This window comes from Cygnus atratus, chromosome 9 (assembly GCF_013377495.2).
Source record: "Cygnus atratus isolate AKBS03 ecotype Queensland, Australia chromosome 9, CAtr_DNAZoo_HiC_assembly, whole genome shotgun sequence".
Classification (NCBI taxonomy): domain Eukaryota; kingdom Metazoa; phylum Chordata; class Aves; order Anseriformes; family Anatidae; genus Cygnus; species Cygnus atratus.
Genome location: NC_066370.1, coordinates 4,366,837 through 4,392,920, shown reverse-complemented (window position 1 = coordinate 4,392,920; position 26,084 = coordinate 4,366,837). Strand labels below are relative to the sequence as shown.

The following is a 26,084-nucleotide window of genomic DNA, read 5'->3' as shown; positions in this document are numbered from 1 at the left end:
TGGCTCTTCACACCCTGCCTTGTAATAACAAATCTATTATACTTTTCATTTTCACTGTCTACAGCCTAAAATAATTATTACACTGTACTGTGCACCAACAGAAAGCTTATCTAATAAAAGTTATTCACGTACTGCAACACTCAATAACTAGAGGTGGTATGTGATGGGAGCTGACCTGAGTATCTCCTTCAGTGACGAAGCAATGACTCTTGAAGAATCATTCCAGCCAAAATACTCACTGTTTGTGAACTACATTGTCTCTCTGGGAGCAAATACTCAAGCCACTATATGATGAGGATGTTACGTCTCTTTCTGACTGATGAGGCTAAATAGCCACATGTAAAGGTTTTTTGAGGCCCCTAGTACTAGTTATTGACATTTTTCCCTTGCAGAGTCAGCCCATGAGACAGGGAAGGTAATCTTGAATTTCCCATCTCATCTGGTGCTTCTGAACTCTGTGAAGCTAGCAAAGCCCTAAGCCTTCTGCTACATAGTATTCACACGACTCCTGCAAGCCCCAGCCTGGACAGTGATATCATATCTAATCCATGTAATTCTTTCTGTCAGAGTAGATTTGCAAAGAAATTAAAACAAAACCATATGCCTTATCACATAATACAACATTACTGTCTTCCCAGTTCAGATTAACAACAAAAATAACATTCTAAACTGCAACAGCTTCTCCATTCACGCTCCTGCCTCAAACCAACGTCACCTTCCAAATGATACAACAGTATGGAGAGATGCAGCTTAACATCAGTTTATCAACAGCAATTTGGGTTTCCACATGAAAGCAACAACAGAGATCAATGCAGTGGACATCAATTTCTATCTATTCTAAATTCTATCATTTATTTTATTTATACATGAAAGGAGAAAAATCCATCTTCAGTTTGTGGTTGTTTTCCTTCTAACCTCACCTCCATTTTGCTGCTGGAATACAGCTCTCTCCTAATGCTGTGCTTCAATCTGTCATAAAAGATATAAGCCTAGGTTTCAGTGTACACTATGTACAACATTCTGTATGCTAATGGAAGTGGTTCCCTCCCCACCCCCAAGGTTTATTTCTAGTTAAGTAGCTGGGCATGCCTCTTACTGAATGCCAATTTTCCCATGCTCTACAGCTAATTCAATGTTGGGAAAATAAACGTGATTGAGAAATATTAGAACAAAAAGAAAAAATTGCAAGCCCTATTTGTGACTTTTCCAAAACACATGTATTTCTTTATATCTAGTAAATAAACTGGCATGACACACATAAAAAGGTAAGTTACAGTATTTCACACAATACTTGAAACTTACTTATCCTGGTTTGTAAAAGTCGCCTACTGTGGTTATGATTAGGAAATATTAATCTACCCACAGTCATTCAGAAACGCAGTATTTAAAGAAAAAGTAACAACTGCAACTACATTTACATTTCTCACCAAGCTTCTTACCAATTTGAATATAACATAAGAATTTGTAGAATTTGCAAACTTGGGCTCTTTTAAAAAATAGATACAAATCAATCAGAACTGTTTTAAAACAGAATTAGAAAAAGCTTCTGCATTGTCAAAGACCCAAGGGAATAGAAAAACTAACTGCAGGTCAATGCTAAACTTGGAAATTGAGCCATCATTGATGCAGAATTGTTTTTATTCCCTTCAGCTTGGACTGAATAGATTCACTCTTGCACTAAATATGGGCAAATAAGTGTAATGACAGAACATCTCACCTTGAGGAACTTGGCAGTGCTGTAGTTTGCATTCCTGGTTTCTTCAAGAGCATCTTTGTGCTTCCAAACAACATGGTCTGCCAAGACCATCACAAGTGTATCCAGCTCAGTTTGAAACGATTCTGGAAACCTCTGAGTTCGAGAAACCTAAGCAGTGAATAGATAGATCATCACTTGATTGTATGTTATTACATATTAAATCTGAAAACAAGTTCAAGCCAAGAGCAAAGACAATAAAAACACAGGTCATTCGACATATAATATTTAAGTACTTATAGAATTCCATGGATCTTGTCCATTGGAAAGTGGAAAATGCTATCCACAGATTCCAGCACAAATATACTAATAGAGTCTTTGATAACCAGGCAGAAAAGAGGCCAGACAGAAAAATACACTGATCTCCAGATATGACAAGTTTGCTCAAAGCAGAGCAGTTTCTAGATCTCTCATTTGCCATCTAGTTACGCACTGCCAGGTAACCACCAGAAATTACGGAATTCTCATTCCATTCTAACCCATCCATTATAAAGCTGATGCAACTGTATTTTTGGTCCACCAGTTCTGTACAAGCTAGAATAGGTATGAGTCATATTTTTGCAGGTAAAAACAGTATTTTAAAATGCGTAATAGCTTCTGTTTTTTTTTGACCAGTCAAGAAGAAAAGTCCAACTATACCTATTTCACATAATTCTGCATTTTATATTTTCCCTTGGAAACTGATTGCCTCATTAAGAGCAACACACATACTTACTTTTGTTTTATTTGTATCAACTAAGTGCTGTGCCATTGATTTTAAGATAACTGCAAAGAAGAACCACGAGTGCTGTTCAAAAGAAGAAAAAAAGAGATTAGGAGATATGATTATCTGATAAATATTTTATGAGGCTAATTCCATTCTTTAGAGATGGACTGCATTTCTCAGTAATGCACATGGGTAAACTCCACATGACAAACAAATGGAAGAGTCTGAGTGCTACATATTTGAGTAACTTTGCATGATAGAATCACAGAATGTCCTGTGCTGGAAGTGACCCATAAGGACGATCGAGTCCAACCCCTGACTCCACTCAGGAACACCCCAAAACCAGGCCATGTATCTGAGAGCACTGCCCAAACTCTCCTTGAACTCCAGCAGGCTGGGCACTGTGATCACTGCCCTGACGAGCCTGTTCAGTGCCCGACCACCCTCTCAGTGAAGAACCTGAACAGTTGAGCATATCTTCGCCATTGAGAACTTCTGATCTAGCACTGACTAGCTTTTATACTGGAACCTGTAGGTTCTGGGAGCACTGATGGAGCTTGTATATGTATGAACTTCTTAGACCTGTTTTATGTGAGGAACTTAAGGGAACCTCAATCCTTCTCATTTTGGTCACTGCCCATCAAAGGCAGCAACTAAAATCATATATATATGTCCTACTTACACATTAATATTCTCTATGCAACAACTTCTAAAAGAAAAATTAAATTAAAATGTCCTAAAAGTAATTGCTAATGTCATATTATATAGTAATTAGGTTCCCCACCTTGACTGAGCAGTAGCAGAAAGGAGGAATTTTATTATGCAAACCATGGCACTCTGAGAAATTAGTTATGTTGAAAAGTTCTAGCAAGTCTTTTAAGTCTGTTCTGTTGAATCAGCGCAGGTTGTGATTTGTGCAAAGCTCACACAGGGAAAGAGAATGGGAGAAAGAGATGTGACAAGACTTTCCATGCAGAAAACCAGTATGAAAACTACAAATGGGCTAATTCAGTGTTGTTCACCTTTAAAACCTGTTTCACGGTTACTTGGTCATTTAACTTCAGAAGACCAGTCATATTCTTGGCCAGCTCCTCATGAACAGTTCTCTCCTCAAATGATTTGGTCCTGAACACATACTGAAGGAGAAAAGAAAAAAAAAATCAAAATGTATATTAAAACAAACATAAAAAGTCTTAGTAGGAGAGGATACACCACTAACAGCTGACAACCTTTACCTTCCAAACCATTTTGACTGAAAAATACATTCACACAAAGTTTAATTCCCCTCACAGTGGCACAACATCACTCCCCTACAAAATTTGAGTTTTAAACACAACTTGCTATTGATTTCAGCTTAATGTGAACCAAGAGGAATTTCTGCTTAAAATTGTTGCTACAGTGTTTTTTTTTCTTCCCAATAGGTCATAGGAACCTGATACCTCTAAACTGTCTTCCAAACCATTTCACCAGAGTGGAGAAAAAAAAAAGGCAAATAGAGGAAGTAAGGAGGGTTTTTCACCCACCTAGTCAGGGCCACCCTTCACTTGCTCCTTTCTTCCAATGGCAACAGTTAGAGCTGGTAGCAACTCTTCATCCTGAAAGGTGTAAAGCACCCACTAGAACTGATGGAAGGGGAAAACTACACCCCTTTTAGAAATCAGACCCTCAAGATAGGAATTTACCTACTAAATTGCCCAGAACTCATAAACACAGTATGAGTTTTATTCAACATTTTATTTTATTACGCAAATAATTTGGTACTGGAATCCATTGTAGCTTCCCAAAAGCAAGAGCACTGCGAGTGCACCAGTTGGGAATAAATACCTTTCCAATACAAATAGAAAAAATGTAAAAGAAAGGACTAGCGCTTGAAAATATCTTATTAATATTCAGCCTTATTTCCAGAGCAGATGCAATAAGTTCTCCCTGTGCAATGTGGTACTTCTGTGTCCACTTATTTAAGTCAATGTAGTTTCACATTGTTATTGTATCTGAGTGACTCACAATTCTGAATTTACTTATTCTCAAAACAGCATCTCTAGAGTAGGTATTCTTCATTTCCTTACAGATGGATAAAAGAGATTAACAGTTATTGGCTTTTGACTGCTGCTGAAAATGGGAAAACAAGCTAAATGGACTTTTGGTGGAGCTGATTAATCACCTGCTATTTCAAAGACTTTTAGCCACAATAGGTGTCTAATGTAAATTTCAGAAGTTATTGATTAGCAGAGGTGTTAATACCCCTTCGACTATCTATTTTTAAATGTTACATTCATTATTACTTTGCAGCCTGAACAGTTCTGATGGACTTCAGCAGAATTCCTCTGGGTTTAAATTAGGGTACTTGAGACTAGAATTTGACTACTAAGGTGCTCAGATGCATAGCCTATAAACATGTATTTTCACGAAGTGTGAAAGTAAATCCACACCTTGGAGATATCAACCAACAGTTGTCAACACTGAAACTAAAATTGAAACACTGAAATAAAAACAGCTTTCCCATTTAGAAACCTGACTCCTATCGTACTTTCATTATATTACCCATAATTTGCTGAAGTTTCAGAGTTTGTCAGGAAAGTATTTGCTTTCACTTTATTCCTGAATTTAATTTAAAAAACCTTATGTCACATATTAGTCACAATCCACAAATGAAATGTATGTTATGAAAACTACTAGGTTTACAGTGAATCAGCACATCACTATAGCTAGAAGCCCATACAGACATTTGTTACTCAACACTTCACATTCATAAATACTCTGTGACAATTTCCATTAGTTCCATCACCACCAAGCGATAGCAAGGCAAGATACAAAGTGATAGCAATATCTACCTCAATTCTCTTAATAACCTGCAATTCTCCTCTATTCTGTCGTTTGATATAAACAAATAAGGTAATCAGCATGACACTCAAAGATATAACTTACTCATTACTGATTCCTCTAATAAAGCCAGAACGAAATTTTCCAGTCCCCTCTCTCAATTAATAAATAAATAAATAAATAAGGAAAAAAGACACTTGAGAGGAAAAAAAGTAACACTTAAGTTCATTTATTTATTTATTTATTTTCAGTCAGTAATAGTGGTTAATGTAAACTTTTACTTAAAAACATGCTTCTTCATAAAATTCTCAGCTTCTAAATCTGATACCCAAATATATTCTTGATCAGATACTTACTGGTCTACAGCATTATTCATACTAATTTAATGGATATTTAAATTGATGCAGATAACAAAAAGGTCATCTTTAAAAAGGCCACTACTTTGGTTTTTTAAGTAATACTACAACTTCCCCAAAAAACAAAACAAAGAATACATATACATTCTACATAATACCTTCTTCAAAAATAACGATGGATGAAAAAAGCTGAGTAAACAGGGTGTAGTTATAAAAATCTGAATTCCACAGATGAGAAATGAATTTATGTACAATAGCATATGCAAAGACACAGGATCTTGAAACTAAACTAATTTCTTAAGAAAATAATCAAAAGCTTGGTTAAAAACTTATAGCTCCCTAAAAAACACAGCAATTTGAAACCGTGAAGAGCACCTGAAATAAGTTATATATAAAAATTACTATTTGTGGATAATTTTTAACTGTAGTAAGGGTAACCCTGTACTACAGCTGGACAGATATTTTAAAGCTGTAGATCTCATCATGGTGAAAAGAAATGCTGCAAACTGTCAAACTACATTAAATCGATCTCTTATAGGTATCTATCTGGCTCAAGTTTCCTGATCTTTCAGGTATTTCTCTGCACATACCCTCATAAGCCCTGCAATGTGGGAAGTTCTCTTAGCCTAACCCCATTTTACAGAGACTGACACTAAACCTACACTCTTAGCTCAGCTGGAAGCACATTTGCACCACATCTTGCTTCCAAAAGACAAGGCCCTCCTACATGTCTTCTAAAAGACATCCGCTCCTCCCACAAACCAGAGCAAGGAGAGGCAGCGTAGTTTGTCCAAGGTGGCACAGGGAACTTATGACAGAGGACTGAAATTCACTCAGCCTCTTCCAAGGCTTATGTTAGTTTCCTCGCTGCTGAGTCACCCAGCCTGCCAGTGGCAGAAAGCCATAATGCTAATACAGAGAAAGCTACAAACAAGTACAACTAAGAATAAACAAGAAAACAAACAAACAAAACCACACAAAATACTGAAGTTTAACAGCAGTCATACCGTCACATAAGAATTGATGCAGTTGTCTAGTTGTTCTTCATGGCACTTAGCAACAATGTTAGTAAGAACCCTGGAAGATTTAAAAAAAAAGTCATAAAGCAGAGAAAGGACATCTAATGCACCACATTGTTCTGCTATCAACTCCCCGTTTAAAACAGCCCCTGATGGATATGATCCAAATGATGAATAGTGCATGCAGAAACTGTCCCACTAGGCAAAACCAGTCGCTCCTTGGGCCCTCCACTTGCATGGATCATGCTGCTATATATGCATTCATCTAGCAAAATGCTCACAGTTTTAATGATTACACCTGTACTGACGTTACAATAGAATGCATCTATTAACTAACTAAAGCTTATAAGGACTTATTCAGACTGGGAGTAAGAAAAAATAAAGTATGCTAATAAAACAGAGAAGTAAGAGCCTCCTTCTCTGGCAATGCTACTTATCTGGTTCTCTCAGATCTTGGTGATTCTATGAAGCTTTGATGCTTTCTTTATGACTGCACTGTTAATCAAGGGCACACAGGAGCCTGGCCTCCAGCCCAAGCGTGCCTCTCTCCTGCACTGTTTGCACATAGCATGGGTCTCAGGCCTGGCCTGAGCACCCAAGCAGCCCAGAGGAGCAGACTGAGCACAGCACCCGCTTGTTCCTCAGTAGCAGGTGGGACTCAGAGCAACCAGAGGTGCTCTGAGCTTCTGCAAATCCCCTTGGTGATCAGCAACATTGAAGCAAATTGCCCAGGCCATGCCAACACCCACGTTCATGCCTGTGCTTCTGTTAACAGCAGAGATGGAACCACTTGAGATCAAGCGTTTCAGCAAAGTTTTCTCTTGAGTTTGTACCTGGGCCATCTTTTGTTTGATACCATTTTGTTTTAGAAAACACACATTTGAGCAAGAAGTTATCTTCAAATTAACCATAACATCTCCTCCAATTTTTGAGACCATTTTTTTTTTCAGATTTTAGATATTTAATATAGAAAACACTGCAATTTTATAGTCTTATTTTTATGTTGAAAGAATGTGGAGGAAACAGTTCATGATTCTCAAATATCAAAAACTGTGAACTGTATCTCAAGTTCAAGGGCACTCATAATAATGGCATAACTAAAATGGATTATTAATGCATAGATACACCAACAGGTATACGACAGACTATGATCCACATACAAGTAGTTCTAGTAGTTTGTTGATTTGAGAGTTTTCTGCAAACTCTTACTATCGGATTCAAAAGTTTGTAATTCCTTCAAGTTGATATACTTCATATATTTCATTTCTTGTTATTATTAAAAGAAGTAAAACTTATAGCAATACACAAATGCTATGACAAAATTAGTTGTGCCCATTCTGATCCTTCAGCCAGCCCTTACTCTGATTTGAAACTGAAATAAGTCCTAGCAAAGACAAGATAGAAATGATACCATGTCGGGCCCTTGGACAAGTAAGTAATCATGAGAGAGTATAAAAGGGATAATGTTTTCTCCCCAACACGTAAGCAATTCTAGCTTTTCATTCTGTTGTTGTTTTTAATATGTTCAACACAAGCTGCTCCAAGCTATTCAGAACAAAATACAGTGTGTGTATATATATAGGACACGTCAATGAATGGCACACACAGCAGATGAGCATATTCCCGTTGACATCAACAGTACTAGCACAAAAGCCATCGCACATACAAGAAAAACAGAGATCCCCCCCACCCCATTGAGGGTGTATATTCAAAATCTGATGCATGAAAAAAATTAGCATCCTTCAGTTTTGCCATCTAATCATTACGTCTAAGTTTTAAACATCTACTTCTTCTGATTTATTTTCTTTCTGATCTATTTTATAAAATAAATCTTTCTGATTTATTTTCCAGTCAGTTAATTGATACTTCAATTCTACCCTGGGACAGGATTCTTTATTCTCCCTCACTGGCCTTAACATTAGTTATTTTGTTGGCCATAAAGGGGTCTTTAACAAAGGTCTGACTCTCTCTCTCTTCCTCTGAAAACTTTATGTAGTCATGAAATCACACATTTACAAGGAATGTTTCCTAGTACTTAGGTGTTGTCAAACTGGAATTCATCCTCCAAGGTGCCATGATCCTTTGACAAAGTATATTGACATTCTAGTTTTCCAAGGCTAACATGAGGAAATCAGCTTCCTCATTCCTTTACGCTTTCCTAGTTAATCTTTCTTCAGGAATTAACTACGGAGAACAATCTGAAAAGCAAGAAAATATACAGACAGCAGACAAGTCTAACAGAGTTGCTGAGGGCTGAGAGTTGTCATTTTTTCCAACTAGTTGTAGTCCCAATGTTTAGCTACTGGCAGAAGTACAACTGAAACAACACTATGGCCAAAAGAAAACTCAGTACAACTTTCTGCCCTCCTGCAGAGAACAATTATAATCTCTCCAGCATTTTTTTTTCTGCTGCACTGATCAACAGCATGAATAAAAACAATTTCATTATGTGAGGGGTGAAAGACCCAGAAAATCATTCCAGCTGTTTGCCTGCTCACTAGAAAATGCCTCCACTGCTTTTCAGATATTGCCGATACACTCTAATTAGAAAATGCCCCAGAAAAGCATGAACTGAATGTTTGACTCTGCACTGGCTAATGCAAGATGCCAAGCTCTTTCTATGCTGAATTCCACATATTCAGAGTTAAACATAAATTAAAATGGATATTCAGCTTTTTTAGGAAGCAATTAACTCCTCAAGGACAAGACCTTTATCTATCATTGCCTCAGGGTACAAAGACACATCCAACACAGGCAACGATCTCCTGGTTGGTATTAGAGTCAACCATATGATACCATGCTCTTCCACAACCTATTGCAGAGCCCTGTGTTAAGGGGGAAGCAGGCATTCTCACCTACTGAAGTCTAAATGCCACAGACAGCTTTTATGAGAGCAGCTATTATTGGATGAACATCTACAGAATTATTTTCTTCGTATAGAAACTGTTCAGATACCTGGTCACAGCTGTTGTAACTTCATCATCACTGTTTTGCACCAAAACCCAGAACAGTTGATTCAGGACTATGGGAAGAAAGTTCATAATTACATGGATCTTCTCTATCCTCAGCAAATTCTGTAGGACATAAGAAAGAAAATTAGAGATTTCCAATATGAGCAGTGGAAGCTAATTATTTGCTTTCCTGTTTCAGCAGGTAAAATGCAGTACAGCCACTGGCAGAATAGTGGTAGGAAAACAGGATAACTAAGTGGAGGACTAGTTCCCCACAAAGTTTGTTTTAAATATAACCATCCATGCAACTGTAGTCATTGTCCACATCTCCAAATTTGAGTATTTTGTTTTATCCTGATGAAAAACAAACAAAGCAAGCAAACTAAAAGATTGAAACCAAAACCAGGGCACTAAAAGAACTATTTTTAAGACATGCATTTCCTAACATTTTTAGGAAAACTCATTCTTTCTATACTGAGATCTGATAAAATGAAATTGTAGCTAAAACAATTGTCAAAAGCACACTGATAAAAGCAGTATTAACACTCTAACCTGACTAGAGAGACATCGTATTATCTTCTCTGATCAAGGAAGATACTGAGCTCTTAATTAAAAAAAAATCCTCTGAATTACTCCCAGTTTTACATTTCAGACATTTCCAAATAATTTCTAAATTTCTTCAAAGTTATTCATGATTTATAAATAAAAGCAAAATGCCCTGGGGAAAATTATTTCTTGGTTATATTGCAAAGTTGATTCTTTATCACATACAACATTATTTTCTAATAAAATCAGCAAAATCTCTTTAAAAGGTAAACTACAAACAGTAAATAACGAACAGTGCAAAGCTGGTTATTTAGATAAGTAACTTACTGCCTAGAAAATTCTGAAGCTTTTATGGATTCCCAAACTTTGTCCAATATGCTCAACAGCTTCCCAAAAATTCACAATTAAGGCTTTCATTCAGTAGATGTATCCCCTATAAATAGCCCTGATGCTTTGATTTCTGAAAACATTCCTTAATCATCTTGTTAAATCAACCAGCACTAACTGACAGTGCTAAATACCCCATCAAGTCTACCTGCACCCATCAACCAAATTAGTAGTCACCTTTAAGGCCTTGCCCAGAGAACTGGGGCCATAATTTATTGGAATTTATTATTTGCTTATTGAAGCAAAATTCACAAGCATCTTTATAAAATCTGCTGAAGGTATGTGGAAACAGGAAAACATAGTGACAAAGGAAAGGGGAAAAGCACATACATGATGGTAACATCTAAATCCCCAAACAGCTATTAGATTTCACACACTGCCACAAGGAAAAATAATAAATACAAGTCATGTACAATGTTTCAGAGCTAATACAGTGACATAATTAAAGTCACGGTCACCCTACCGTTTTCTTGCTTCTCCTCCTCTTAAAGTTCAATAAGCAGACTGCAAAGTGCTAACTCTGAATTTTGCCATTCATGAGTAAGGTGTCATGGCCCTTCATTTACCTGCTGCTCTTCTATGCTGCTTGCTTTGCCCCTGCCTTCTCAGTTTTTGACCTCTACTGAATACAGATGCATTTAATGCTATTCTTGCTTATTCATTTAAACTTTGCAGAAAGGGTATGCTCTTACTGTTTTCAGAACTTGACAGGCAACTAGTACCCTTGATTTGTACATGCAAAGTACCAAAAACAGCCCCTTTGAATAGCAACCAGTTATTTTTGAGTGAAAATCTGGAGACAAGTAGGAGGTAATCACATTGTATGTCTAGGGCAACAGAGGACTAGCAAGAATACTGCAGCTCAACAGGCCACAGCTCATTTTTTGGACAGTCCTTGAGAAACAGCGCAGCATTTCACCGCCCTTTAATGGGAACTGAGGCTTGACATAGGCTGGATTATCCAGAGTGGAATTGAGGCAGATGAAGCCATGCTCTAAATGAGAGAGGGGATCGGAAACATCTCTGTGACCAGTATTACATCTGTCACACCAAGGAAGTCTAACTGGAGTTGTCATGGACCCATTGTCTCCTGGCAAGTCTATGCCACTCTTAGAATTGCGCAGTGATGGATCAGTTGAGAGAAAGCCCTAATTACAATTTTATAGCACAACTCTGTGCTGCAGATTACTTTACCTTACAAGAATTGACAAAGTTTGGGGTAGGAGGCTGAGAGAAATCCTTTTCCCTTTCTTGGCACTGATGGAAAAAGTTATTCAGGTATGGATCCTAAATGATAAACAAATGTTCACATTAACATATTATAGAAAGGCTTGGAATTCAACTCCATAAATTCGTTATAACAATCTCCTGTGATACCAAAGAACGCACTTGGTAGCTATCACCTTAGACATAAGACATGGAAAGACAGATCAGTTTACCTAGCCCAGTCCATTGGCCATTGTATATAGCCTAATATATACCCAAATATTACTAGGTTCTTTGACCAAACTTTTTTTCCTGTATTGCAAGCAATTAGTCTTTTCCTCACAACCTAAGGATTTCAATGGCCAGATACTTTTTCCCCCAGTGCTCACATTTTATTTTCTTGCTGTTTAAACTGACATTCCATGATTTTTATTTTGGCATAATATTAAGTAATTTATATTTTTCCTTAAAATGTGTATTCCATCATTTAAATTTTGCCATTCTATATTTAAGTAACCTCTAAATGTTAGAGAAACACATTCGTACAAGATTTGAGAGAAAGCATCTTTCAGACTTTCTTTGACACTTTTTGCTTGTAAGCAGGTAACAGCTAAGAGGAAATTCAGCTTACCTGAGTAGCTTACCTGAGTATTTACTGTCGATACAACAAAAGTAGACACTTTGAAAAGTGGCTTCCCACTATCTACCCATTTTACATCACAGCCGATCTGCTATAAAAAGGAAACAAAATATATTTTTTCCTACTTATTCAAGTCTGCACCACTTGACACTGCGTAGCTTTGCACAGGGTTTGTGTGTGAACTGTGCTAGCTATTGTGCTTTCACAAATAGAGAACTAGTGCCACACAAACCAACTTTTCATTGTGAGACCATGAACGTTATCATTTAAGGGACCAGGTCACTGCCCTACCCTATTCTCTTGACAATGTTAAAAAAAAACACATGGAGGCACAAATAACCCAAACAGGACGGGATCAGTGGAAAAAAGTGTTATCGTACAACAACGCTGGAGAATGAATTATGATTGTGGGTCATGTCAGCTGGATAATGAATGTCTTGTCGCCTGAGTTTCTGAAGAGTTCTTACTGATTGCTCTCTGAAGTTTTGGAGATGTTAGGTATAATACTGTAGAAGACACAGTTATAAAATGTACTTTTTCCATATATACTCCTGAGTCAATATCATATGGCTTACAGCCCAGTGTTACAGATATTCATTTATATACTTGATATTATTAACATGAACTTTCTAAAATAGATGCCCTGTTATCATTTACACTTTCAGATAAGTAAAAATGCAAATCTGATCCCATGTAAAACACAAGTAAGTGCTGTGTGCCGTTTGAACAATATAAAAGTATGAATTAATACCTTGCCACTTGTAGGTTCTTGAAGGCTTAAGTAATTGGGAGGCAGACTGCTTGCTACTGGCACGTTGTGTTCCTGGGAAGCTAGCTGGGCATCTTTCAACAAAGGAAGCCACGCGTATCCCACTGTGCACAAGAACAAATCAATATGGCACTTTGGAAAACAAGTTCCTCAAGTTCAAAGGAAGACAATAACATCCAGCCAGAAATTCTGAAATCCTTATTCGAATGTACATTATTTATATTTATTATTAAAAGTAATTCTGCTACAGGTACCTGGTGTTTCCAGAGCCTCTTTCTTTTTGGCATTAGCTTTTGCATTTATGTCACAGGTGACATGATAAAATGAAAACAGAATGTGGTGTTTCTTATGGAGTTGAGTGGGAAGTTCAATTTTCACCTGAAATGTAAAATGTTACACCTCACTTTAGTTTAAATATCGATTAAACCAGGCATCAGAGATGGTCTAAATGAGTGACATCTCTCTCTACATAAAGGTCTAAGTACAGCCTGACTTTACTGGCAAATGTTTGTGTGGTGCTGTTGCTACCTTGGTAATAAATGTTCTCCTAAGGAAGTTGCTGAAGATGATTATCTCTCATTTTTACTTTACCAGCTTCTTTTCTCTTTTTCTTGTGAATGAATATTTGCATTTATGATGAAAAAGCAGATGATGAAAAAGCACAGAATTAAAAAGTCATAGACCCTGCTTACAAGTGATGACTAGCAGACATAAATAGCCCTCACTGTTCTCTTATTTTCAGGAAAATCAAAGTCAAAACTAAAACAAAATCTCTGCTATTTTATTCAGGATCATTTCATAGCTGACGTGAAAATCAACTTCTATTTAGGATTTCTGGTCAGTCTTAAATCTCATATCATGTCATCCACAAATCCCTATAGATTTGGGCTGAGGTATTATTAACCTATTGGAATAAATATACAAAGTAATCAAAACACGTTACCATAGGAACTAATGAAAAAGACATTTTGCCCTTCTGAACTGTGATAATGCTTATCCATGCTGATCCTATGCTTAAAGTAAGGCTTAGAAATTGTTAGTAAATGCTTCCAGTGTTAAATCAGCTTATGAGGAAGAATCTAATACCATAAATATAGATATGAAATGGACATACAGACATGGAGATTAAGAGAACTTTTTGGATAACATTCTACATTATTTTCAAAACTGCACTTGCTGTTTTCCTGACTAATACTAGGAACACTTAGGACAGGTGCATTCCTCTTCCAGCCAACTAATCTCTTAAAATCTGAATTCAGGTCTTCATTTAAGCCGCAAGTAATTTGCCCACAGCAGATGGCTCATTAGCATCACATGAAGCACATTTGCAGATGTGTTAAAACCCCAAATTCTGCCTTCAAAGGAGTAGGAGGAAAGTGGCTCAACACTTATGAAATCAATTTTGATGGTTGGACTTGATGATCTTAAGTTTTTTTTTCCAATCTAAATGATTCTATGATGTTATGAAAACATAATGCTTTAAAAGTTCCACCTCAGCTCCTAAACATGAATCTTAAATTAATGCTTTGTATATAAGTTGCACTTTTATCTGCTGGCTTTTCTCTTGATATTTTATCAAAGAAAATTTTCATTTTTGGAAGTTTTTCCAAGATCAAGTGGTTTGGAAAATGCTGGCTAACTACTAGTTTTGTTTGCCAGCATTATCACTACCCAGAAGCCATAGTAGAAAATCTAGAAAAGACACATGGCATTAGCACGCCATCAAACACACTGGTCAGTGAAAGGGTGAAGTTGAGTTCACTTGCAGAAAGCTTAGGAAATCACAGTTGGCGTTGGTGAAATGTAAAAATGCATGGTGGAAAGATGTTCATCTAGCATTTGGCAAAGGCCAATGTACGAACTCTATTCTAGAGCTGCAACCTCCAAAGCATGAGCTAAGCTACTTGCTGCAGCCTCTGCATATCACTGTATATTCTGTTCAGATCACTGAATCAACAAAAATGTCCCAGTACAAATCTTGTATTTGCGAGAGGGGTTTGTTCTGACACTTGCCTCCACCCTTCACCATGGTGTTTACTGTTTCCACTAAATTCAGAGATACATCTAGGTCCTTAAGGTCATCCAGACGTGCATTTTAGAGAGCTACACTATTTCTAATTAATTCTACATCATCTTAACTGTACTCAGAACATCTTATAAGAGGAAAGACTCACTGAGTTGATATAAAAAAAAAGTGAGAATGCAGGTAGATCTACATAACATAATTCCATCCAGGTATACAAGAACGCGTAACAAGCATTCTTTACACATTTTTCTTTCTCATTGGCAAACGTGTGATATTGGCAGACATTTAATGAGTAAAAAAAGCAGACTGACCTCATCACAGAAATCAGGATTCTGGGAATGATGTAGCACAGCGGTGTAGGCTGCCGTTGTAAATAATGGTCCACCTGGCTTCCCATAAATGCACTGATAAAAGTAACATACTTTAATTACATTGTCAAATTTTGCTGATGATACTAGCCCTGGTATATCTAATATGCATGTGCATTGAAAACAATATCATGAAAGATTGATAATTACTTAAATATTCAAAGAAATATTTTAAGTGCTTTCAAATTATTTTTTTACACACACTTCCAGAAAAAGTCCATTGATCCAGGAAAATTACCCTGAATTTACTAAGCAATGCATTCCTTAGGCTTCTTTCTTGCTGTTACTGATTTCATAGTTTTCTGCAAAAAGTTTTACAAAAGCTATTTCATCTTTATCCAATTCAATATACAATGTAAGGCCTTTACTGATTTCTCAGTGTTGCAAAACTACAACTGTTAACAATCCCCTTGCTGGCACAGCCTAGTACAGAGGCTCTTGAATATTGAGTGATGACAGCTTTATTGGTGAGGAAACTACATAACAACAATAATATGTGATAGTCCACGGTCAGTAGCAGTTAAGAGTTATGTTTAAAGTTCTAATTTTCTGCCTCGTTCTTTTTTATGAAGCATCCTAAGCTCAGTGAGAAATCTGGGGTAAATGGTGAATTTTAGACCAATTAAGTTGCACTGTAAAAATGGTAAGTTTAATTGTTATAGGTTAGTATAGTCTCCTTTCCTGGGTTTTATAAGTAATGTCAGAAACACTGTTCTCATGGCTTACCTTCAGTGGCTTCGCTCCTTCTTCATCAGAGCTTTTAAATTCAATGCACACTGTTATATTCCGTGCCTGAAAAACAGGAATATATTAAAGCTCAGATGAGAACTAGGATAGCCATAAAAATGCAGGCCAAATATGAGTAGCTTACTCTTTTCAAAATCTAGAAGAAACATAAATTTGAAACACCTTCTTGCCACTGTGCTATCACTAGAAATAATATTTCAATCAAGAAGTGGCTAAACACTAGCCAGGCCTCAAACCAACGGTGTAGAAGTGGATTATAGAGTGACCATCACTTACCTGCATTTTGTCTTTAATTAATCTTCACTCAGCATACACATGGAATCAGTACTCAAATTTCATTTAAGCAAAACATTTTTTTCCAGAATCATTGCATCTGCATCAAGATTGTGAAAAAGCTATTCCCATGTTCTCTCTTTGATCTGGGGGTAGGACCTAGATGATCTTTAAGGTCCCTTCCCACCCGAGCCATTCTATGATTCACTGATAAAACTTGAAATTAATCCACACATTATTTCATTAAATGTATTTCATTAAATGTACCAATGTTTTATGACTGCAAAAATTACAAAAAAAAAAAGTGATTTGCATTGCCATTTTCCTCTCCTTCATTCCAATGAGAGGGCTCATGTAATACATAACTACTCAATGTTGGCCTGAATTGGTCATCATATACTGTACCTTGCTGAAGTATTTTTGGCTGTCATACTTGAGGTGTTTTGGATATATGTATATTTGGTTCTTGTATACTCTGTAAGGCCGAGAATATTTTGTTGATTCCTGTACAAACTCCTCAACTTCCACTGTAGGTTGATGTTCCTTTATGTCATTAAATGGCTTGATTGGAATAAAAGATGAAGTTACACAGTCTTCAAAAGAACAGAAAAGAAAAGCATCACTTATTAAGTTTCTTTACACACAAACTTAAATCACATACTTAGTCTTACTACTAAGAATACAACACATTGAGATGGAACAGATCAAATCCTGCTGTAAGTTGCATTCACATAAATCTGGAATTACAGTCCATCATCCTCAAATGGTTTATCTCACTGAAATTAAACAGTACAACACTAAAAAACTTTTGACATACACAGTATTTGAAGATGCTTGACAGCATAACAGCACCACTGGCACTCTCAGTTTCAACAAAGTAAGTTATGAATGTGTGATGCTGTTTCTAATTGATTTTACTGCCCAATATCTCATTTAATCTTTTCTATCATCTAATGACATAGTAAACCAAATGAAGAAACAAGTATTGCAGAACTAGATTGAATACATGGTTCAGTTGGGATGACTGAAACCAGATCAAGAAACAGAAGGTGAAAATAAACATTATCACCCAGACAGCAGTCACAGGCAAAGATCACAGATTCTTTGTATGTCTGTACCATTAAATTAGTGAGACATTTCATCAAAATTCTTTCCTTGAACCCTACAGTAACACACTGGAAAAAAAAAAACAACCAATTTGTTGGGAGGAAGTTGAAAGAAGATGGTTATTTCTCATATATAATATTCTCAATTTTACTTCTTTCAAAACTAACACAAGAAGAAATTGCTGGTTTCAGGATTGCACAGGTCTTCGGCAGCTCAAACAGGCAAGGGGAGAAGTGTCTGTGTTCCAGCTGTAGCAGGCTGGTTTGTTTTGTTTCAAACAGACATGGAAAACTTTCTTCCCAGCCCACTGCCCACTGAAACACGCACCTGCCCAATTCACTGGTACACCCAGCCAACAGACACAGCTCCTGAATTCAACTGGAAAGATCCATGAAAACTTTTGTTTTTCCCAAACAAAATTAGCAGCAGTGAAAGGGAACTGCTAAATTAAATCACTTGCACTTGTCAGCCAGAACTGACAGGGACCACTGACGGCTGTAAAGAACCCTTAGGAATGTTCCCCCTAGCTCCAGCAACAGGGCACAGCAAGTGATCTCACAAACTCCTCTGTTGGTCAGTGGGGCCACTTAGGGTCACATATGAACCTCTGAGTGTTTGCTCTTCTGCTATGAAGTTTCCCAGTACCTGGGGACTGCTCACTGGCCTTGGCCTACACAAAGCTAAGATCAAAGGCTAAACAGCTAACTACTGTCTGGGCAAGGCTCAGGCAACATATCTGAAAAGGATGTGTTATGTCTTCATTTTTAGCCAACTGCCCCTCAAATTAGATTTATAAGCATTCTGACTGTGTCTGGTTTTGAACATCATTAACCTTGACTCTCATTAGAGAAATCCTGACACAAGGATTAGCATGCACATCTAAGGCCTGTCTGCAGAAATCTTGCTGCGTGCTCAACACACCGCGCTTCTCGTAGCCCATAGAAAATTCACAGGGAAATAGTGTTGAACCGAACACAAAAAGGGACGATATAGCAACCAGGAAGCTTTTCAATACCAGCAGCTCAGATGCACTCTACAGGCTATCACTGCTCTCTTCAGAAGAGACAGCAACAACAGCAAGAATCTGCCTGGAAAAAAGCAAGCCTTACGGAGTCCGTTGTGAAGGTCAGGTCTCTGTGCCTCTCATTTCACAGACACTTATGCAGAAGCAACAGCCCAGTTTGCTTCCAGCCACGTTGGCTCTTGGCTGCAAGGCCATCTGCACTTCTCCGTGATTGCCCTGCACATGAATGGAGCCTCCCACCTCTGGGTTTTAATGTGTGGTTTAGGTGGGGGGCAAAGCAGGGGACGTAGCTGCTGCCCTGGTGCCAGCTCCAGAGTTTAGACAACAAGCAGGGACCAGGCAGCATAGGTGAAAGCTTCAGAAAGCTGTTTTCTCTCTTTCCCTTTGCTAGAGCTACACATTTTTTTCCCCTCTCATGCAGCAGCAAAGTTAATAGTTGTCTATCAGCTTAAACACTGTCAGACAACATCTCCTGGTATATCCCCGTCTACAGCTCTTTGTAGCTATAGCAAATGAAGTCTTATAAAAGCACAGATCTACTGCAGTTGTCTAATGCAAATTGATGGTAATGTGAAGCAGAGCAGTGTCGGTCCCCAGAGACACAATCATATAGCAACTTCTCAACAAGATCTGCAGCCAACTTCCTTTTCCTTAACTCTTCTTGGCAAAAAAAGATTTTAGCACTAGCTAAGCAAGACTTTATTTTCAGTGGGAAGGAGGTGTTACAACAGAACTGCTTACTGCTGTTACAGGGGCTTCCTTCAGAGCTGACTGAAATCAAGAAGAGTTTTCACAGAGGTTTTAATAAATCCTACAGCATGTAACTTTTCTCTTACAGTTTTAAAATTATTTTACAGCCTGACTCATAGTAAGACAAAATCTTGTGGTGCCAAAGAAATCTGTAAGCTGCTACTGTTCAGAGTGAGGGAATTTTCACTGACTTTCCACGCGTACTGGGCACCTTAGCAGCATATACCTTCTAAAACCAGACCTTCGCTTGGCCACAGTGCACCGAGTCATGTAACAATAAAAGGATCAAGCTGTTTTGGACCATTTTGCCTACTCTATCAATTTCTTTAAATTCCAAAAATAAAAATATCTTTTGAAATGTTAGTGAAACTATTTTTTAAATCTAATACCACATGAAGATGGTATAAAATATGTGATGATCACATATTTTAACATAAAATAATATACCTGCACAGAACATATTTTATCTACATCCATGAGGAATCATCTCCATTTTGATACTGAGCAGTTGCTCTGCTTGTTCCTGAGCTAAACAAGAGGGCCTACGAACGTATCGACGTCAGAATAAAAGTGACTGTTAAACTTAATTAACTCAGATAGTCCTGAGCTTTTTGCAGTTGTAGGTCACAGAATTGTAGCTGTTGAAACAAAAAATTAAAAAAGGATTCAATTAGGGGTACCCACACTAGTGTTTGTTGTATTGATGCCAGAATTGCCTCTGAGTGAAGCCCTCCATCTGCTCTGCATTCCTGAAACCTGCTGATAATCACATGCTGATTCACAGAAGATATGTGCATCACAGTCCACATCAACACTGCCAGGCTCTTAACCTCTGGCTACAGAAGCCCAGTCCGGTCTTTGGCCTAATCCCTTAGAGACCAAAAAGTGGTCCCTGCACTTTCATCACATGTGGAGACAACATGTTGAGCTCTGTATTGTATGTTTGGGCAGTTGCAGGAGGAAAAGAATTGTGCAATTAAATGAAAAAAAAAGAGATCAGGAACGTTCCCTTCCCAAACACATGTATACATTTTTCTACACAACGATGGACAATTCTACCAGAACTGTCTCATTACAACAGGCTATTAGAAAACCTATGACAATTTCTTATTTAATAGTAATGATTAATTATATAGTGGAATCATACTTGGATGTTCCAAAGGAACACAATCAACTGCGATCTCCAAACTGCCAGGTATGGTCTGTATTTTGCTAATCTTCTCTGCTCTGCAATGACAGAAATGAAAACATTTTAGAAAATTAGAAGAGGGGAGATAAGACCCAAAATAGAAATTAAGCTGAAATGAAAACCAAACCCTGACTTAAGACATAAATCCTTATTAAACACTTTAACATACAACTATTAGCAGTTAGACTCAAAACAAATGCAACATCAGGGAAGAAACGTCTTTTCTTTCTTGGCCTCATTCTTTCTCATGCCTTCTCTTTGAGGCAATGCCACACTTATAGAAGAGGAAGAAACTGACGAAGTAATGATGAACTTTACAAGAATTAACTTACCCACTTTTTCTTTCTACAGTCTGAATCAAATGCTCTTTAAAAGGAATTGTGTGACCACTGAGACAAAAGGAACTCACAGCATCATGGCTTCTGCAAGTGCCATGCTGAAAAGGGACCAAGACACGCTCCTTGTGCCCAAGCAACTTGAGACATGCCAGAACTGTGATACTAAATTGCTTTTATCTAGATGTTTCAGACAGACAAAGCCAGCAGTGGCAGCTCTTATTCCAGTATCAAGAATGTCCATGAAGTTTACTGACTAGTAACAGTAATAGAAGAGATTAAGGGACTGATCCAATCCCTGTAATACTTGTTCAATCTTTTTATGATCTGATTTCATATAAATGGAATTGGAAAAAAATAATTACATTAATTTATTTCTAGGTTCATTTGGTGTAGAAGGCACAGGAAGAAATTCAAGGTTTAATTCTCATGTCACTCATCTGGTAAAAACAAAGTCTCTGCTCTAGAGTTAATCTGATTTACACCTGTATGAAAGAACATTCAGCCAAACAGCTATTCACTAATTTACACACTGTCAAGCATTTGGAGGTTTTTTCCTTCCAGTGTTCACTCTGCAGTTTGTCATGGAGACTCAAACAAACAAAAGCAAGGGTTAGAGAAACCATTAAAGAATGCTTTTTCATTTCCCATTTTTTTTTTTAAAGAGAGTGTTCTCTTGTTGGCTACTTTACCTGCATTTCCCGTGATAGAAGCTAATTTAAGGAACCACTATCTTTAGGTTACAATAAAATTTATTAACATGCCAAATGACTTTCCAGTTTTCCTGGAATTTCTAACCTAAAGCAGTCTTTGGCAGATGTTGGACTAATGTGAAAAACACTAATTTAATATGGCTACTTTGGCACACTGTGCTAAATGATGAAAAGAGCTGTGAAAATTATTCTGTGCAGCTTTTTAAGGCTTTTATACCTTCTCAAACCAAATTAAAATCTGTTCCTTACCTTCTGTATTCTGCTATTAGCTTAATCAAATCTTCCATGGAAATCTTATTACTTTCTTGCCTGAATAAAGGTGAGAATCGTGAGTCTCTGTCAACATTTCCCTGATTATCTCTGAACACTGGTCTATAAAGAAAGAAAAATAGTATGTTTATAAACACACACCCATATACATTTGAACATTTGAAATTGTCATGTAATGTTTTAATAACGATATGACCTGAACTCTCCCACAAATTCCAGGGCTGCCTGCAGAGCTTCACACAAGAAAGCTCTTCTGAGCTGTGTATTCGTAGATGCACAGAGAGTTTCAGCTTATCTGCAAGCACAGCCCCAGTCCTGCAAAGACTTAAGACTTTGTTTAATCTTACACTATGCAAACAATCCCCATTCATCTTAGGTGTAGCACAACTGTTGACAGCTCAGAGTTTCAGCATTTTAATGCTAGAACAGATCATCATCAAGTTCAGTACCCACCCATCCCATTCTCCTCCTTTTTTTCTGTAGCTCTCAGCTGACAAAGCTCAAGTATACAGAACCTATCTAGAACCCATTCTCTACTCCACCCCCTACTGATAATTTTAAATAATAGAAATTTTAGCAAGACATCAAATCCCAACCATAAGATCTCATCATGTAAAGAAGCATATGCTTTTGCAGAACCAGTGTAGAGACCTCTAATGAGTTTTCCTATGCATTAACTCTGTTCTGTGTCCTCCAGAAGCACGATACCAACTCACTGCAGCTTAACTTTCCTTCACAAAACTAGTTCGTGGAGCATCAACTACGTTTTTGGTGAACCAGCTACAAAGTGGCAAATGAGATGGAAAAAAAGGATATCCGTTTATATCTGGGAACAATAAGTATCAGCTGTTGTGTGCACAGAAAAACGTGCTCAGATATTTCCATCCCTGCTCATTGACACTTGCAGGATTTAATTAAGACATTCCAGTGCCCTTTGGATAGTCCCAAGGGTCACATGCACACTGGCTGGACTGGATAATGTAACAGCTATCCAAATTAATGAACCTTGGATTCAACTGTTGTATGCAAAAACATTGCTTAACAAAAGTAAAATGTTCTTGATGCTAAGTGCAGTTCTGTGAATCATTTGGCCAGTCTTTCTTCTTTAATTTACTTCTCTGTTCCACTGCCAATGAGAAGAGGAATTGATGCCAGCACAAATTGTTGCCAGACGCAAAATAATGGAGTAAACTTTTGGAAGACGATCCCAAGGATGAGTATAAATGCACCGTGTCCTAAATTAATTAACTGAGAGAAACACTATTATTTCATTTCTGTGTAACTAGAGAATAATCAGCCCTCTTCTATCAGACTTTTGCCTCCAAGAATTACAGGGAATAAGGTCCACACCAACATGCACTGACAAAAATCTTAAGTTATTAGGGAGAAAATGGACCCAATTTCTGGCAGCCACCACTTATTTCACAAATCGTATTAAACTGCTGTTGGAAAAAAGAAAAAAGTCAAGACTTAATAATTATTACAGCATTGGTGACATTATTATACTTTTTGGGCTCAGCATTGCTTCCTTCCTCTCCAAACAGAGTGGACTAAACCATTCAGTAAGCGGTTTTGGCCATGCCACTGGGCTCTGCATGGGGATTGCTGAGCAAACCCAGCCTCTGCAGGATCCCATCAACTAAATCCAGTCCAGGCTAACCACTGCTCAGCACGTGGGGGTATGGAGGCACTTACCAAAACAGGGTTGGGGAAGTTCACAGTGCCAAAAGAACCGAGTCTGTGCTGGAAGTAGCTTACTCCAAGAGCTCTTGCTTCTACAGGTGCCATTTAAAAATCCACTAAAAAGAAGCTAACTCTTACAAACAGGTATGCTTTGTGCGTTCAGGGAAGAGTTTGCTTTCTGCTAGCAAAACTATACAGTATCTCCATGCTCCTGGCCTCACTAAAGCTGAAGAATTGCCAGAGCAGCAAGTATTCTATGTTTTACACCTGCAGTTAAGTAACTGCACTGCCATGTTTCACTAGATCCTTTTAGGTTGCTGGCACTGATGGAGCAAGAGAGCTTCTCACAGTGCACACACTGAAGGCATTGTAGGGTGACAACGGACAAGTAAAACCAAAGGAAATGTAATAAAACACTTCACCAGTCCAGAAGTCCAATACTTATCTAATGTATTAATGATTCCTTACTGCCTGCTATTTATTTATTAGGTGGATTTCCATAAGAAAAAATTCACAGAACTAAAATCCTGAAGAAATTTGAAAGATATTAATTCAAGGGAAAAGTAATTAACGGACTTCATTAAAGAAAACAAGATACTTATTCAGTATTTTAAATGTTTCTATGACTCTACTGTTCTGATATTGTTAGCCGATAGTCCACAATTACAACAATTCTTTAAATGCAGAAAACCTACACAGTGCTCATCATTTAACACCGAAACATATTTTTAATAGTAGCTAACAATCTGTGGAAAAATTGCTCACCCTCAGGGTTAGGGAAGCAGTGTGAGGTTTGTAGTTACTGTAAATGAGCACAGCATCACTAACTTCAGTGATGCCAACCTGCACCAGCTGAGAACCTAACCACCAGCTGCGTACACCATTGAGGGATCCAAACACAGGCTCTAAAACACGTTTATGAGGGTGGGGAAGGTGTGAAGGAAAAGCAGAGTGTAAAAACTAATCTCTGTGAGTGAAGTTTCCCCACGTCTACAGTATGTAGATCAGGCACATATTTGCAAACTTTGGCAGTTCTGGCAGGAATATGAGAAGGGAAGATGGATTTGACACCCTGTAATTCTGACATATAATGTAATTATACCTGAGAGCATACAGACACCAGAGCACACCAGCACCAGCAAGAAATCAGGGAGGAACCCTGAGTCATCCTTCTGAACGATGCTAACAAACTGAATGCCACAAAATATAATTAAGATTGTCAGTCACATGCACAATTCTCAACTGCCAGATTTTGGCTCGCTAAATGTATACGTAAAATCACATTGTGACCATCTGCTATTGCTTTAAGGAGGAAAATTTCCACAGCAAAACAGGAGTGTGGCTAATGCCAGAATGAACTAACTGGAAAACACATTTCCAAATCTACGGTTTTGCTATTTATCATAGCCAAACCATTTTTTCCCTGTAGTATGATAGCATCCTGTGGAAATTTCTATTTTCAAGCTATGAAAATAGAAATAGATTTTATAGGGCCAAATTATACTTTGATTTTACCAAAGAGAGTCCTGAGTAATGTTAATACATAAACAGAAATGATGGCTGAATTTGACCCAATGAACTAAATAAATTCCTTGTGCAACTCCACTGATACCAGCAAATTCACACACTTGGTGGACAATGATTTTTAAATTATGTTATCACATAATGGAATAATAAAGCTGCAGGATCTTCTGGGGTCCTGCACCACACAGAAAGCTGTGCTTAGCTTGAGGCAGAAAAAGTGGAAAAGAAAAAAAGGAAAAACATCCAAAAGCAGAATAAGCTAAAAGATATTTCTACAGATTATAAGAAGAATTAATACATACCTCACTGACCAAGCAAATGGCATGCGGTATTTCCCCAGCTTGCTGCAGAACTGTTTATTTGATTTTAACACTTTCTGTGCACACTAAAAAAAAAAAGAAGAAAATATTAACTATTTCACCTAGTAATATCTATAGTAATATCTACAATGCAGCACAGAGGATGTCCAAGTACCACTCTGCTGAAGAGGCTGTTTTGGCCCTAAAATAATTTAGCTTGATACTGTCCATGACAGAAAGTTCTGGGATGGACAGGAAAAGCATCACAGAACTGCTAATAAATTAAACCCCATCAGCATCCCTTCAGTCAGAACTATATTATTTACAATTTTTCTTCCAGTTTGCTGTAATATACCCAATGCAAATGCACTGCCTGTTCTCAAAGAAACACAGATAGGTGCCTACCCCAGTTATGCTAGTATACAAAAAGCACTAGCTTATAATTTCTAAAAGATTACTGAAACAGAATTTCACTTTGCTGGGACATAATTTACAAAGGAATGCACCATGAATTGATTTATATGCTTCTGTCAAAATGGTATTTTTTTCATTCTGTGTAACTGGGTGAGAACATCTGTCATACTGTATTGGTTACTGCACGTAAGGATTTTATCTTACCAAAG

At 37.5% G+C, this 26,084-nt stretch overlaps 1 protein-coding gene across 13 annotated transcripts in view; it reads right to left on the bottom strand.

The window, feature by feature from the left end:
- DOCK10 (dedicator of cytokinesis 10) overlaps positions 1-26,084 on the bottom strand; it is a 150,881-nt gene that overhangs the window by 36,159 nt on the left and 88,638 nt on the right. For 11 of the 13 annotated variants that reach the window (XM_035544606.2, XM_050712487.1, XM_050712488.1 and 8 more), the window contains exons 14-28: positions 25,465-25,547; positions 21,935-22,057; positions 20,596-20,675; positions 16,973-17,160; positions 16,274-16,339; positions 15,491-15,583; positions 13,408-13,531; positions 13,136-13,257; positions 12,389-12,475; positions 11,733-11,825; positions 9,610-9,728; positions 6,643-6,712; positions 3,482-3,595; positions 2,469-2,540; positions 1,718-1,864 (exon numbers count right to left, since the gene is read on the bottom strand). In XM_035544606.2, the coding sequence (XP_035400499.1) occupies positions 1,718-1,864; positions 2,469-2,540; positions 3,482-3,595; positions 6,643-6,712; positions 9,610-9,728; positions 11,733-11,825; positions 12,389-12,475; positions 13,136-13,257; positions 13,408-13,531; positions 15,491-15,583; positions 16,274-16,339; positions 16,973-17,160; positions 20,596-20,675; positions 21,935-22,057; positions 25,465-25,547 (1,581 nt within the window). The remainder of the gene's footprint in view (positions 1-1,717; positions 1,865-2,468; positions 2,541-3,481; positions 3,596-6,642; positions 6,713-9,609; positions 9,729-11,732; positions 11,826-12,388; positions 12,476-13,135; positions 13,258-13,407; positions 13,532-15,490; positions 15,584-16,273; positions 16,340-16,972; positions 17,161-20,595; positions 20,676-21,934; positions 22,058-25,464; positions 25,548-26,084) is intronic. The other 2 variants (XM_050712494.1, XM_050712493.1) reach the window with 1 other exon arrangement.